Consider the following 15,728-nt stretch of genomic DNA (forward strand, 5'->3'; position numbering starts at 1 on the left):
CCCGCATCAGTGGACGGCGGCGCCGCGCTGCGGCAGCGGCTGCGCCGCTCGTCCGTGATATCGCAGGTGGACGTGCTCTGACATTATACACGGCGTTACCGCTGACTGACTTGGGCGAGCGCCGACTGCGCCTCACGTCCGTGATATCGCAGGTGGACGTGCTCTAACGTTATGCACGTTGTTACCGCTGACCGGCGAGATGCGGCGGCGCCTTACGCCCGGGATATCGCAGGTGGACGTGCTCTAACGTTATACACGGCGTTACCGATGACTGGCGAGCTGCGGCGGCGCACCACGTCCGTGATATCGCAGGTGGACGTGCTCTAATATTGTACACGGCGTTACCGCCGACTGGCGAGCTGCGGCGGCGCCTCACGTCCGTGATATCGCAGGTGGACGTGCTCTAACGTTACACACGGCGTTACCGCTGACTGGCGAGCTGCGGCGGCGCACCACGTCCGTGATATCGCAGGTGGACGTGCTCTTAAGTTATACACGGCGTTATCGCTAACTGGCGAGCTGCGGCGGCGCACCACGTCCGTGATATCGCAGGTGGACGTGCTCCAACGTTATACACGGCGGCACTGCTGACTGACGTGGGCGAACGCCGGCTGCGGTTGGACGGCGCCGAATGGTGGCCCAGATTCATTCGGTTGTTGCTTTTCGGTTTGCGAGCAGGTCATGTCTGGACATTCAACTTGTGTGTTAATTTTCACTTGTTCTGACAATACGATTTGTTTTAGAGGTAGCACGCGTGGCTACAGGCGAGCACCATTCGCGACCAAAATTTATTGTGGGGCGCCTAATGTGGTTAGTAACTTGTCTAGGCACTATGGAATAAATTGCGCCTCAGGTACATGCTTGGACTAATGTCTGAAGAACATGGGCGCATTTATGCGATTTGGACAAGGGCATTCATCCCGGTATTTATAGCTTGGATTCCGTTTCAATCGGCAGACATGAACGGAAACGGTCGGAATAAGACTCCCTCCCAGCACCGGTCTGGAGCAGGGCCTGCATCAGCCGCCGCTTAGTGTCCCTCAGCCGGGAGGCGGGTGTGGCGTCCGTCTGGCGCACCCGCCCCTCGTGCTGTCCGGTCGTCATCTGACGGGCCGCTGCCTGCGTGACATCAGCAGCAACGAGCGACAACATTCTCCCGTGCCCTCAGCAGTTGGCCGGAAATGCCCGGCCCCTCCCATACCTCATGACGTAACCCGTGAGAACCAAAAGACGGCGTTTTGAGTGACGGCGGTGGCGTCGGCGATACATGAGTCGGTCGCGGTTTTTATGGCCGGGTGGCGGCACGCAGTATTGCGGGACCATTTAGTGGTCGCGGCGGTAGTCGGGCCCTGCCGTGCGAGCCAAAACCACGTTTGCCACGTTCCGGTCGAAACGTTTGCCTGTGCACCACAGAATGTATGGAGGTAACTTCCGACTGAAAAACGCGTGCTGCATTCGTTTGAAGTGCATGTGAGACATGCGATGCTAGTTTTTGGATTCAGTGGAGAAGTGGCTCCCTCCGACTTTCTATTGAAAGCGATGAAATCGGCGGTCGATATCCATAGATGTGGGTTTGCCTTTGCACGGCATGTCCGGATCGAGCTGGAAATACTCTGACGGGGCAGTGGCAGGCGGATATGGCGCGGTCAAGATCGACTACCCTTCGGATGCTTTGGCCCGACAGCGCTTGGGGTATTCGTCTTTCACCCGCCATGGCCTGGGGTGCAAGTAGCCTCCCATTGATGCCTCATAATCGAATCGTCATATGCAGAAAAATAGGCATCCATGGCCCTGCTTAATTTCACTCCAGGAACTACTGATTTCACATTCTTCACGGAAATGGTGACGTCACAGATAAAACAATATCTTAAAAATTACGCAAGCCTTCAAACGTCTTCAGGGCCCTTTAGCATCTAAAGGCAACTCTAAGCTCATTCACAGTGTAAATTTCGGTTTGTGTTTGCATGCCAAATGGTATGCCGATGGCTTTGAGATGGTATCTCTGGTATTTGAGTATACAGGACACCGCCAAATCACGTGTCCGATTCGGATTCAGGTGAAGCGTATGCCAGACAGATTTGGACGAGGGCCGGGATCCTGGACCTGAGGATCGCTATTCCAGGAGGGTCGATCCTGCGCAGCTATTCGGAATGATGGACCTGAACCGCGACACAGAGGTGTAGCCGTTGTAGGTGCTGGGGGACATGCCCCCCCCCCCCCAGTATTCTTAAACTTGGATTTTGTCCCCTCCAGTTTTGCCTGGGTAGTGAACGTTTTTCGCGTTCTCCCATTCAAAATACCATCATTAGGGAAGACTGTTGCCCCAGATGTCAGCTTGAAGATCTAAGCTCAGAGACGTGGTTACACCCATGTCCCGCACCAAACTTTGGTTCTTCATCCCAGAAACGGCGCCGAATTGGTGTTTTGCCTACGCTGCGTCATATAATTGGTTGACAAAATATGTGTCAACTTGAGCTGACAGAAATGGGAGAAAAAGTTGTGCTCGGACGCATAAGTCTGCCCAAGGAAGTGCTATCCACAGTTACGTTTGTTTGGGAAGTAGGTAAAGGTAGGCGCAACCATTCTTTGTACCTGCCGTTATTTTTTTCTCGCTCTCCTTCCAAATATTGACTTTCCGGGCATGTTCCGTGTAGGCTGCGAAAAGTCGTGGCAGAGTCCTCTTTCTTCTTTTTTTGTCGGTCTGTGACCGTACATTGTTTGATTTGCTTTCCTGTTCTTCTATTTGTTCTTTCTTTTTAAAATCCATATTTGCTAAAACCGCATCTGGCTGTGGGTACGTTCAGTCGCTGGTTATTTCAAAGCGTTTCGTAGACGCAAGGATGCCAGCATATCTGCTTTTAAGTGCCTTGGAAACACATATTTACCGTTATAGGTGTTATATACATATATAACACTTATAACGCCATATGTGCTTTTAAGTGTCTTGTATCATAGCATCAGTAAATGCCAACAACCGCATTTAAATCGATGTTAAATTTCCATTAAAAATGCGCCTAATTCGGGATACAATCAGCGTAATGTGCATCGTAAAATAGCGCGCACTAATTTCATACCCGTTTGATTCCCACGTTCCTCCAATATTCCCATGCTTATTGTGGTGGGTCCCCTGCCACTGGTACTTAGGAGCCATCAGGCCGCCACAGAACTGGAGACGCGGGAAATCGCGTGAAAAGGTCGTGAGAATACCGCAATCACATCATAAGCTGGAGAGAAATGGATCACGATCAGAGCCATGGAATTTGACCTCCGTATTACGCGGTCGAAAATGAGAGCGTCACCCAGTACGAAATGAGAGAGAATATGACGTCAGTCCAGCCGACGTGGCTTGCGGATTGGTCCGGACATGCAGCCAATGGTCCGACGAGGCTTGTTGTTGTTGGATGAGGCTGTTCGTTGATTATGTTTACGGCTCCCGTACAGTGTACACAAGGGTGCCTGGGTATGTCATTTGTCATAGTTTGGCAATACCCCCGAGTGCTCTACCGGTGCCGCGCCTGGCTGTTGCACTTTCAAGGTAGATCGATCACCAACAGGAATTCTACGTCGAGTCACAAGCTCCTGTGGAGGGTGCACTATAAATTATGCAAATGGAAAGCATTATCCGATCATTAATGGTACTGAACAAAAATTGTGTGCGAGTATCATCACCGCATCAGTTTTATTCGCGTTTCTGTGCGGGTATTTTGCAAGAGCCGCCACTGTGTTTGCAAAAAGCGGTTTTTTCAAACGTGCTGGTTTGGCTGTCTTATGCTAATCGTGCACCGTGAGACGGAGTGCACCTGCAGCGATCTTATCTTATCGCTCACCAGCGCTCCCAAGAATTTGCCAGCGAGCAGCAAACTCAGCGGAGTTGTCCGCTGAGGTACATGGGTCCTATTTTGCTGTTCTGGTACGCTGTATTTATGCCCAGTATTTCTTTTCACCACATAACATTATTTGACATTGCTTTCAAGTTATGGTGCGCTTTTCCGTATGAATCTGACACATCCCAGTCATGTTTAGGTATTGTGAGTTTCCTTTCGCGATTTTCTCGCATATCTAACGTGCAGGCTGCAATTGACGCGTGGAATGCTCACAATGCTCCTCGCCCGGTGTGGAGTGTTGTGCTCAGTCTGAGCTAGTCAAGAATGACCTTGAGCCGCTGGTTTCTCAGGACTGCGAGTTGTTTTGCTAAAATAGTCGACCTTCAATATGCTTGAGACCATGGTCACCACCTGGAACCGTCGGATTCTGTCATGATATGTCCCAGTGATTGCTTGATCCTTTCGCTTACCCATTATCTTCCGGCGTATTAAGAGCATGCGACAGGGTAGCGCTTGCAGCATTTAAACGCTAAGCGAACTTTTGCGAAGCCGTTTGCAACACTGACACCCAGCGCTTGCGCGTCATGCACTGTTAGTGTGGACTCAATAAACTGCACTCAGACGGGTGGAGGGGAATGCCAAGCGCCATGTGTAACGTATGACATCATCGAGAGAGCAACCAACAACAGAATGCGTCTGAGGGAAAAGTGTTCACCCTCAATGTCTGTCTTAGACCCAAAGGAAGTTTCCACTCCCAAGAAGTCTCCCCTCGTGGTCGCCGGACGGTCAGCTCCACACGGGGGCCTCCGGGCTATGCACTCGATGCACACACACCGAGCTCACCAGGACCTCTGATAGCCGTCCAGCCCGACCAGTTGTCTTTTTATGACTTGCGGCACGTTCAAAAGAACTGCACGTCCAGACGTCGCTCGTAGGCTAACCTCGCACGTGGTTTAGTAGTGGTAGTTTAGCGCCAGGGAGTCCGCCTGTGTGAGGACTGGATGACTGTTAATTACGTTATGCCGCAGCGATCTTACGCACTTATAGCTACGCGTCGACGTGATTGATTCGCGTGGCGTCCCCACAGATGTGCGCGGACGCGGCGCGGGGCGCATATCGTTATCCTATTGTGCGAAGTGAAACTTGCAGTAATGCACTCAAGCGGCGCCAGCAGCATTTTGAAACACTTTTCCCAATGATTTGTCTTGTTTCCGAAGCTGGCGCGTGGAAATTGCGTGTCGTCGGTCCAAAGTTCCCCTTGTTTCCGAAGCCAACACGTCGAAATTGTGTGTCATCCAGCCGCGCCGTCGTTGCGTCTGGACTCACTGGCTAGGAAGTGGGTCGCATTGATTTTACCCCGCCGAGAAGTGCAATGATATTGTCCGCTCGGGCGTCCTGCCAGGGGGAGCCGTTAAGGCGGGTGATCAGTGTCGGCCACGATCGACTGCAGTACCGGCGTGCGCCCGTGGGTAGCGCCTGCGAACAGCCGCCGGTCGGCGGTAAGACGCGCCGCATGTTCCCATCGGATGTGCTCGATCACTTCCCGTCCGGTGGGACGGCAGTGACGCAGGTATTACGCCGGCGTGACGTCAGAGGAAGCTGCCGCAGACGCTCGTCAGATGGACGCGGACGACTGTCGAACATCGTGCGGAGAATCCTATGTGCAGTCCACAGAGACATTTTGTCAGCCGTGGCTGGTATTGAAGTCAGCTGAACGTGCTGCATCTTCTATGTCTGACCGGCTGGCTGCACGAATCTGATAGTATTTCCACAAACGAAGCGCTGCAGATGCTGCGAATCCGATTTGTGAATCGCATACCCGGGGTTAGGGCAGAATGCGGAATAACGATGACATTTGACGACAGCAAAGTTTGGCGCAAATGCCGCCGTTCCACTGGCCACACTGGTCACCGTTCCCCTGATGTATTTTCCACGTCCTCGCCTCGAAAACATCATGACTGACATAAAACCGCGAGTGCGTTCCCCAATCAGCACGACATTGTCCACATGACACCAGGGCTGCTTTAGGGGTCAACAAGAGCGGCGCGTTGCTGAGCGGCTCTTTCGACCTGCTGGCAAACCGCAGGCACGATTTGTGAAGTCCGTCCTAGTTGCCCTGTGCTCCGCCTCAATGACCTCAGGAGTTAGGTCGACCCTGATTCGGCTCCTGTAGTCAGGTCGACTTCGATTCGGCTCCCGGAGTCAGATAGACCCCGATTCGGCTCTCGGAGTCCGATTGACTCCAATCCGGCTCCTGGAGACAGGTCGACTCCAATTCGGCGCCCGGAGTCAGGTCGACTCCAATTCTGCTCCCGAAGTCAGTTCGGTGTGTTCTGCGCCCCGCCCCGCCCCGCTCCGACTCCGGAAGGTAGCCGAAGCTGACGTGTCTGCCGTCATGACGACTCCTGGGGTCCGTCGGAGCCTGCCCGCGTTCCGCCGTGACGGTCGCGGGGTCAGCTGCGGCCCATCCGTGCTCGTTCGTGACTGCCGACCGGCCCCCTTCACGTCATGAGCACTCGGACCACGTCACGCTACGGGTGGGAGGTCCACGGATCGTGCCAGTCCACAGCGGGGGCGCCGTGAAGAGGCGGGGCTAGCCGCACTGCCACCGGCACGCTTGCCTCGCATGTCACTCGCTCCGCACGGCAGCAGGCTAAAAACGCCTTTCCTTGTGGAGGGGGGGGGGGGGGAATTTACTTAATGGCTGCTGCAGAAAAGCCCAATCATTGTATGGTGCTGGGTGAAGTTTGAAAGAAGGGAGAGGGAAGCGTGTGAGAGGACACCCCTCCCCCTTTGCCTCCCTCGCGTCACTGCCTGAAATATCTGCAAGCGTAGCCAGAGTAGGGTTCGGAAGACGGTTGGTGAGGCTGGGAGCTTTGCTTGCTTGGGTGGTGCTGAACCGATCCAGTATGACAGTCTAATGCAGGCCACCTACACGCTCAGCGCGCGCGCTCTGTCCTGGCCGCTGTGGCTGCGTGAGAGCATTGTGTTTTCGCATATCATTCTGCAGAGAAAATGTCACGCTCCGCATATGAGCCTGAACGAAGCTGTTCACGGCCTGTTAACTGTGACTGTTGTTGCGAATTGTGTTGACGTCGTTCTTGTGACTTGCATTCAGCTTTTTCTGCAAAGGAAACGCTGCCATTTATCCCTTTTGCCTTACCTTCTAAGGACTGGCTTTTGTCATCGCGGACATCTGGCGTTCGAACGGGCCGTTCGATCCACGTGATTTAACGCCCTGGTGACCGACAATGGTTAGAGCACTAGCGCGAGAAGGAGACCAGTCGAGTTGCTCGGCATTTGCCGTGTAGCTTGACTCGAAACGGAAACATTTTCGACGGAGTCGGGCATGGTGCAAAAGTGAACGGGAGCCGAGCAGTTTTGTTTGCCATTTTGGTGTATCTGCAAAGCGTGGAAGGCAATGCGCTTTTTGCGATGTTATTGCGTATTGCATACAAGTAAACGGAAGCTGGGCAGTTTTGCCTGCTATTTTGGTGTATTTGCAATCCATGGAACGCAATGAACGGTTTGCAGTGTTATTGCGAATATCTTTCCAGTATGTGAGCACTTTATCCCCATTTCTGCTTTTCACGTGAGTTTTCCGTGTCTGCCGCTTCCTTGCCCGTTATCTCTCCCAGCCACTTCTCTCTCGTTTCCTCTGACCTGCGCTTTCCAACCACTTGATTGACGTCTTTCAGGCTGTTTTCACCGGAAGTCCCTTCTTCACTCGCCGGTCCAGCGTTCTCTGCGCATTCCTCATCACCCGGTCGCCCCCCCCCCCCCCGCCTTCAGACTCACACAGATCCCCAGCCAGGCCGGCCGTCAGGGGCCGCACCCCGACCCTTTGAACTCCGCCAGTTTACACAGCCTCCGCCGGGAACCCGCCGCCACCACCAACACCGCCGCCACCACCGCATTCCCGCTCTGTGAGTGGCGGCGGCGGCGGCGGCGGCGGCCCACGCGGCGCATCAGGGCGACGATAGGGGGCGCCATCAGCACGACGGCCGGCCACGATAGCATCAGCGGAGTCAGCCGATCGGCGGCTGGGGCGCGCACCCGTGAAAGGGGAGCCGTGGGCTTTCTCTGTCGGCCCAGCACGCACCAGCGGGCGGCGCCGCAGTGTGTTTGGGCTGCCGGCGCGGTGGCGGACGGTCACGGCTCATTGGGCAATATCCGTGCCGTGCCGGCACGGGGCCGTGCACACGTGGCGGCCGAGCAGATGGCCTTTTGATCACGCGGTTGGCATTGCAGCCGTTCTGCGGTGTGTGCGGTCTGCGGCCGCGGGTGACTCAAACGCACCTGCTCGCGTATTAGCTGTCGGGTCGAAGTGCGGTGATTTCATGCTTCCATGCCGTGCAGAATACAGGCGCGCAATCGAACCGAGCCAGTCTTCATGCCGCCTGCCGCACAGCACGCCCGCCATGGTCCCGGCCGAGCTGGGTCGTCACTGCGAGCGGTCCGAGTGGTTGTCTTGCCGACTGGCGCGTCCGATGGACATGGCAGACATGACGACCGCACACGCAGTCTGGTCAGCCGGTCTGCCAGACAGCGTCCAGTCCCTGTCTGCCGGTCAACAGGCAGAGCTGCCCGTTGACTCAACGGGCAGATTCGTCAGCGTCTCTCCGTCATGCAGCAGGCTTCTGTCAGCTCGTCTGCCCGTCAGCTACCAGACCCGGTCTTCCAAGCCGAAGACTGTTGCACGGTCGTTCGCTCGTCCCGTAGAATGACTGTGGGTCTCTGTCGGGTCACAGTGACTCGGTCCCAACAGTACCGGTCGCAGCCTGACGGTCCTCCGCCTGGCGGTCCTCAACTCACCGGCCGCCGCGGCGTAAAGCTCGCAGTGCCACACCGCCACCAGCGCAGTCTGGCCCGCCCAAGTGCCAGATCAAACCCATGGTCGCAAAAGCGCTCCGTCGTAGCCAGGTCCGAGTGGCGGGGTGGGAGCGACACCGGCGGGGTGCAGAGCGACACTGACGGGGTGCGGAGCGACACTGGCCCTGTCGCCGACAGGACTCGGCGGGAGCTGGCCCCGCAGAGTCCAACTGGGCCGAGCGAGCTCTCGCTGCGGCTGACCGGGAAAGACAGCGGCGTCACGACAGACGCACGGGTGAAGCGGCCGCTCAGAAGCGGTGCGTGCTGCCGTCCGGGTCAGGGGTCTGTGGTGCTCGCGGTCGCGGCTTCCGGTGCGCCTCGAACCTGCCAGATCTGCTCACTGGACCATTCAAGGTCGGCAAATCACCGCACTGTGTCATTCATGGTTGCCAGCTTACCGCGCTAAACCCGAACCAAAACGCCCGCACAATCTGTGCTGCCAAACCGTCGCACTGGGCCATTTGAGCCTGCCATGGCCTGCCGCCGCCTCTGCCAGGCGGGCCGCACGATCTGGCCGCCCCGCCGCTGCTTCTGTTGCGCGGGAGCATACCGGTGGCTCTCATTAACCGGGCCGGCCGCGGCGCGGCATGCGACCTGCCGCCGGCGCCCGGTGAAAGGCGGCTCTGTTGGCCGGCCCGTGGCGGCGGCGGCGGCGGCGGCGGCGATACCGGCGCACCGGCGGCGACAGCGGCGCGCTGGCGGCAGGTCGGCCGGCCGCAGGTGATCGGCCCGAAAACGGAGTGCTGATGGCGCGGTCGATTGTGTTGTCCCGAGACGCCGCGCCGGGCTGGAGCGGCGGGCCGTGAGCCGGTGTTTTGGTGGCACCACGCGGCGCCGGCGGCGGCCGCGGCGGCAGTCCGACGGTCAGCAGCACGAGAGGGCCGCTGATCAGATCTGCCACTCACTCGCGCGCCGCCACGCGAAGATGGGAAGGCGCCTGCATGCGGCGGAGAGTTTCCGATGATGCGGCGATTGCTTTTGGTGGCAGAGCTAATTTGCCTGCGGCACGATTCACTGCAAGCTCCACGCGCGCTTGATCCTTACATTTGTTTCGCTACGTTAGGCTATCCTGTGTTGTGTTTAGGATGGCGAGTACTGCGGCCTAGCAGCCTGGCCATCCTAAATGATCATCTGGTGCGGAGCTGTTGTGAGGCGTCCTTGAGCCTTGAATGGTTCAGGGCAGAGACCTGGCAGCCTCGTCCGTCCGCCGCGCGGAGAGAGGGTGCCTTGTACGCCACGGACACCTGGCCCGCTCGCCGGCACCACCCTTGCACGGGCTGCTCCACACCGGTGTGTTTGGGCCGCCGGCGCGACGCCGCTCTCTGGCACAACAGTGGTGAGAGTCCATCCGGTCCAGTTGGCCTTTAAAGAAGTGTTCCTCACGAGTCCGGAGGGCGGCAGGGCCAGCGTCCAGCTGCGCACCCCGCCGCGCTGCTGTGACCTGGTTCCGATGCAGCGTCTCTGCCGCGGCCGGCCGCGTCGCCACAAATATAAATTACGGCCGCTGCGTGAGTGATCATGGTCTTTGTCGTCTGTGGTACAGGACGAGTGCCAAACAATCGAGGAGGCTTTGGAAAGCCGCGAACTGACCCAGTGACGTTCTGACCCTGCCGTATCCATCGACATCCGGGGGGTAAACGGTAATGGGCCGGAACAGAAGTTGCGCGAAGAAGTAATTACCCCGTGATTCCATGTGATCCATGTGTTGTCTGGCGCTAACCTGGGGGTAAACTTATGAGCTACGCAGAATAATGTGCACCTGACAGGTGGTTATTGATGATATGAGATCTACTGCGCTTATTTTGAGAACAAACAAAAAAACTGATGCAGCCAATTTATATCCGCATTATTTTTCATCATCGTCATCAATACGCGCGTCCTTGTGTAACAAAGCGGGCCATGTCGGCCACCGCCATATCACGTTTTTATATATATTGGTTGATCACTGACTATATTAGGCCACTTTGTTTGTGTTTTTGCCGAACCCTTTCAGGTTTTGCTCTTAGCATACTTGGTTATCTAGAACTAGGCTTTGTAAACCAGCCCACGGATAGATGCCTTGAATGAAGACGCGACATCGCATCAGATAGGAGAATTCGTCAGGAGCTGGCGGTTTGACAGATCCCAGGGGTGACATCGCGTCGGTGTAACCAGGTCGTGTCGGGTCGGCGGGTCGTGTCGGGTTGGTGGATCGACTCGGGTTAATGGGTCGAGTCGGGTCAGTGCGTGGGTCGAGTCGGGTCGTTGGGTCGACTTGGGTCGACTTGGGTCGATGCCGCCAGGTCGAGTCGGGTCGATGGGTCGGGTCGGGTCAGTGCGTGGGTCGAGTCGGGTCGGTGGGCCGCCTCAGATCGGTGGGTCGAGTCAGGTCGGTGGGTTGAGTCGGGTCAGTGCGTGGGTCGAGTCGGGTCGGTGAGCCGCCTCAGGTTGTTGGGTCGAGTCAGGTCGGTGGGTCGAGTCGGGTCAGTGCGTGGGTTGAGTCGGGTCGGTGGGCCGCCTCAGGTCGGTGGGTCGAGTCAGGTCGGTGGGTCGAGTCAGGTCGGTGGGTTGAGTCGGGTCATTGCGTGGGTTGAGTCGGGTTGGTGGGCCGCCTTAGGTCGGTGGGTCGAGTCAGATCGGTGGGTCGAGTCGGGTCAGTGGGTGGGTCGAGTCGGGTCGGTGGGCCGTGTCGGATCAGTGGGTCCGTCGGGCCGGGTCAGGCGGAACGTCAGCGGGTCGGCTGGGTCGCGTCGGGTCGGTACGTCTGCCCCCTCCCCCCCTTGCTGCCTCCCCATGTTCCGCAGGTTTGGCACGGCGTCAGCCGGCAGCCGACCGGGCGCCGGGCGCCCTCAGTAGCCAGGCGCGTGCTGCGCCCCTGGCGGCTGCCGACGCGGGCGGGGACGGGCACCACCGCGTCCCGGTGTGTATTTTGGAGGGCCGGCAGTGGGTCATTCGCCACCCGGCTGATGCTGATGGACGTCGGGCGGGTGGCGCCGATTAGCTAGGCGCGCGGCTGCCCCGGGGCTGCGCTGCACCGGCCTGGTGTCTCGGCGCGAGCAAGAGCAGGTGTTCGTGTCTGACCCTGCTGTTCGCGCGGCTCGTCGCACCGGGGTCAGTTGGTTTTGGAACGGAAGGCCGGAGAGCTTTCCAAAACAAAACCCATGCGGTGGTGGCTGCTCTTCTCGTGTGTCACCTGCTTATTGAAGCTTGTAATCAGTACCTATGCTAAATGCAGGTCCTACTCTGAGTATCTTACGAATGTGTGCGTCGTCTTTTGCGGCACTGCGCCATTTCGCGAGAAGTTTGCTGGGAATCGTCTGGCAAAACGATGTTGCTTTGTCCGTGCCAGTATGAAGTAAATGCATATTCCACTGATGCTCATATACAATGTCGTAGTCATGAACGTAACCAAGCTTTAAAAGCTACCAGCCTAGTCTCCGTAGGTGCCATTTTGCGTGGCCAAATCGCAAAAGTAGACCAATTTGCCGTGACGTCACTGGGTCCGAACACCACTGATGCCAGTGATGGTGAGGTGACGCCCATGACGCCATAATCTTAATTTGCTCACCTCTGTGGGCAAGCTCCGTCACCTCTTGGCTGTGAAACACGCTGGCCAGCCGTGAGTCATGGTTTCCGGCATCAGGCCCTCTGACTCAGAGTCAGAGCGAGGGCCTGCGCGCGCGGCTGTTTCATGACCAAAAGAGAATGCTACGGCGACTGTAAAATATTGTACGGCACCGCGGTGATGCATTCAGTATGCACTGTGGGTCGTAAAACGCATGCGCTCTGCCGTAACATGCATTATTGATGGCTCGCGACGGTCATCCCTCGCTTCCATTGCAGATACCCGTGTATGCCTTGCTGCGGTTGCAGAGCTCTGTTGTGACAGGAATTTGCCGGACCGGACATTGGCTACGCGAGCTGTGATGCTGGTTGTACTGAAGAGATACGGCAATGGGTTCTGTCCGTTTTAACACACACGTACATTAACGACGCATACTTTAAAATGTTTACAAACCTCGTTATTTATTTAAAAAAGCAAAATCCTGAAATGACCATAATACCATGCATGCCATGCCGGTATGCATCATTCCAACTGTTTCCACAAACCTTGAAGCTTGCATCAGGGAACTACTCTCTGCAATAGCGCTGAATATACCTGAAGAGAAACAAGTTGCGGTAGTTTCGTAGCATTCCGCTTTGTGGACCGTGGTTACGCCGGTGTTTCGTGTGTTCATTAAACATATCTTTCTGACCGTCTCAGTGCACACCGCGTTCTTACCACTGCTATCATTTCAGACGACCGGCAACATCCTGCACTTCTGCTCGGTGGGTCTGAAGATCTCGGCCCTGCAGCCGCTCACAGCTGACCCGGTCATCTCGTTTGACCAGCGGGTGACCAGTGTGGCCGTGACCTCTACAGGTCACCACACCGTGGCGCTGCTGGGCACCGACCACGGATACGTCAAGAAGGTACAGTATTTCGCCAGACTCAGATGTAGCTGGCGCTGTCTATTCTCAGCCATGGCTCCAATGCAGACGAATTGGCTTATTTGACTCGTAAATTGTCAGTTATTGCCCCATCAAATAGAGGCGGTCAACTGCACCATTTTAGACTACGTCTGCAGTATTGATGGCATGCCGGAAGTGCTTCTCGGAACCTTTCGGAAGTTTGTTTTGGTTTGTGATGTGACTTTCCAAAGGGTTCGCCGGATTTCATTATGTGTACCGCGGTAAAACACCACGCTTTTGGCCTATAAAACTGTTTGCCTGTCAAATGCACGGTTCACTGGTGCATTATCGAGATGTATGTGATTAAAGACATATTTCAAGTATGTTGTTAGTTTGATCACTTTGTATCAAAGTCTTACAATCCAAATCAATCCAAATATCAATGATATTTCTAACCTCGATTATCCTCGATAATAGCGATTCGTCACTAGCTTGCACAACGTATCTGGAATGTCATTCCCGAAGAGCCTCCTGCATGCATGATCTCCGCGCATTCCAAAAGTGCCCGACCGGGCCGTACAGAATCTTGCCTTCCCTGTCGCCTTGTCCTGAAATGTTGCTGGATGTTGTCTTTGGCCCAGGTGGGCGGATGGCGCATGGATAGTGTGCGCATTGATTTGACGCGGCTATTTTTCCCAAACCAAACGGCTATCCTTGCTCCCATAAATTGTGTGCAGTGCTAATCTACGAGTACACGACAGCAAACTAATGTAAAGCAAGCAAAGGGATGACGGATACGGATGCGTCGATGACAAGGTGGTGAATGTAACATGAAATCGGTAGCCGGGTGGAGCAGAATGAAGCAGCTCTGGGACGAGGGGGAGGGGGAGGGGCACGGTCCGCCCGCCCGCGGTGTCGGCCTGTCCGCAGTATCGCACGGGCGTCGCCGCTTGGCAGGCGGCCGCCCGCCCTTGAGAGCCGACGGCGGCGCCGGCGATTTCGCAGCCCGCTCTCTCTCCCCTCCCTCTCCCTCTCTCGCCACCGAGCGGGCCGACGGACGCGCCGCCGCCGGTGCCAAGTCGCTGGTGGCGACCGGGCCGCCGTCGCGGCGGCTGTCGGCCCGGCGGCAGCGTCCGTCCGTCGGAGCGTCCCGGACCGGCCGGCCCCCCGCCCGCTGGAGTTGACCGCGGCACCGGGCGGCAGCCGCGCGCGCTTGCGGTGCAGATGTGCGATGTCGGCCTGAGTGGGGTGGGTGGCGACCTTTGGAACGTTGTTCTGAGCGAGGACGGAAAAGGCACTAGAACGGCCTACACCCGACCCAACAGGTGGGCAAGGCTCGGACAGTTTCCTGCGCGCATAGGTTTGATGGTAGTGGCAAAGAGACTGATTTTCCGGCCATCTTATTGGCTGCTCCTGAGAAGGCATTACACATGAACTTAAGCATCAGGCATGTTTGATCGTGAATGTATTTCAATTGCTTTTATTGTGGAAAACATCGACGGAGGTGACAGCAGTGACCGCACCACCTTAATTTTGCGATAACCCACGCAATACACCGGGTGTTTTACTTTTCAACCTGAAGCCACGCATCAACCACCTTTTGTTCAGCGTCAGGTGCGGCGATTGTTCCGACTTTGGACTTCGTCCGTGTTATGACAGCGGCCGTCATTCGTTCTCGGCCGCGCGACGTTATCGGAGTCCGGCTGACTCAGAGCGGCGAGCCGCCGCCGCGCCGCCGTCGACGGCCGCTTCCGGTACGGTCGGTCAGGGGCGCCCGGCGCCAGGACGTGACGTGTCGCCGGACGGGGGAGCATGGGGTGCCGTGTTCCGGCGCCTGTCGCGCGGACTGGCCGCCGCCGGCGCCTTATCTCCCCGCGCGCGCGCCACCGCCGGCGAGCACGGCGGGAATGTTAATTTGCGGCGTGCTCCGATAGCCGGACGCGGGACCTCACACAGAGCGGACATCTGGCCGGGCCTGCCCCGCCTCGCTGCGAGCCCCTGGCAGCGGTCACCGGCTGCAGGGAGCACGTGGCTGTCGCCGAACACAGCCGGGCCAAGGCCGAGGCGTGTCGGCGGCGCGCGCTGAAGTCAGCGCCGCGCCTCCATGCACAGACGCGCGCCTCTGTGCACAGACCCGTGCAGGGCAAACTATTCAGGACGTTGCGTCTTGTGAGGGCGGCCCAGTCGGGAACGGGCCTGCCTGTGGCATGCCTCATGCTCAGTTTGTCTAACTTTCCGAGCTTTGCATTCACCCGGCAAATCAATCATCGTTCGACCCCTGGACCCAAGCTATCCAAACTTCAGCCGGCTTGGGTGGAATCTCCCGCCAGTGCTGATCGTGCATCGCTGGAGTGAGCTTTGCTTATTGATCCCGATGATTCCCCAAACTGCAATATTCTTGGCTTTTGATGTACGAGGTCGTAATTTGCCACACGCCATCCCGGGATGATGAATTGCATTCCGCCGAAATGCTAAGATGTTATTATAGTGATAGTGTTTGACGCGGTGTCACGCCAGTGCCTAGACGGCTTGGCAGCATGGATATATTGGGCGTCGCTGATTTACCTTGGTTCTTGCCGCCTCTGGAATGGAATGATGGGG

The 15,728-nt window shown here is 56.9% G+C and overlaps 1 protein-coding gene across 1 annotated transcript in view; it reads left to right on the plus strand.

Moving 5' to 3' along the window:
* LOC119092194 (plexin-B) overlaps positions 1-15,728 on the plus strand; it is a 51,999-nt gene that overhangs the window by 1,069 nt on the left and 35,202 nt on the right. Inside the window, exon 2 of the mRNA XM_037215171.1 lies at positions 12,975-13,148. Within this exon, the coding sequence (XP_037071066.1) occupies positions 12,975-13,148 (174 nt within the window). The remainder of the gene's footprint in view (positions 1-12,974; positions 13,149-15,728) is intronic.

This window comes from Pollicipes pollicipes, unplaced genomic scaffold (assembly GCF_011947565.3).
Source record: "Pollicipes pollicipes isolate AB1234 unplaced genomic scaffold, Ppol_2.1 Scaffold_3447;HRSCAF=4054_pilon_pilon_pilon, whole genome shotgun sequence".
Taxonomy (NCBI): Eukaryota; Metazoa; Arthropoda; class Thecostraca; order Pollicipedomorpha; family Pollicipedidae; genus Pollicipes; species Pollicipes pollicipes.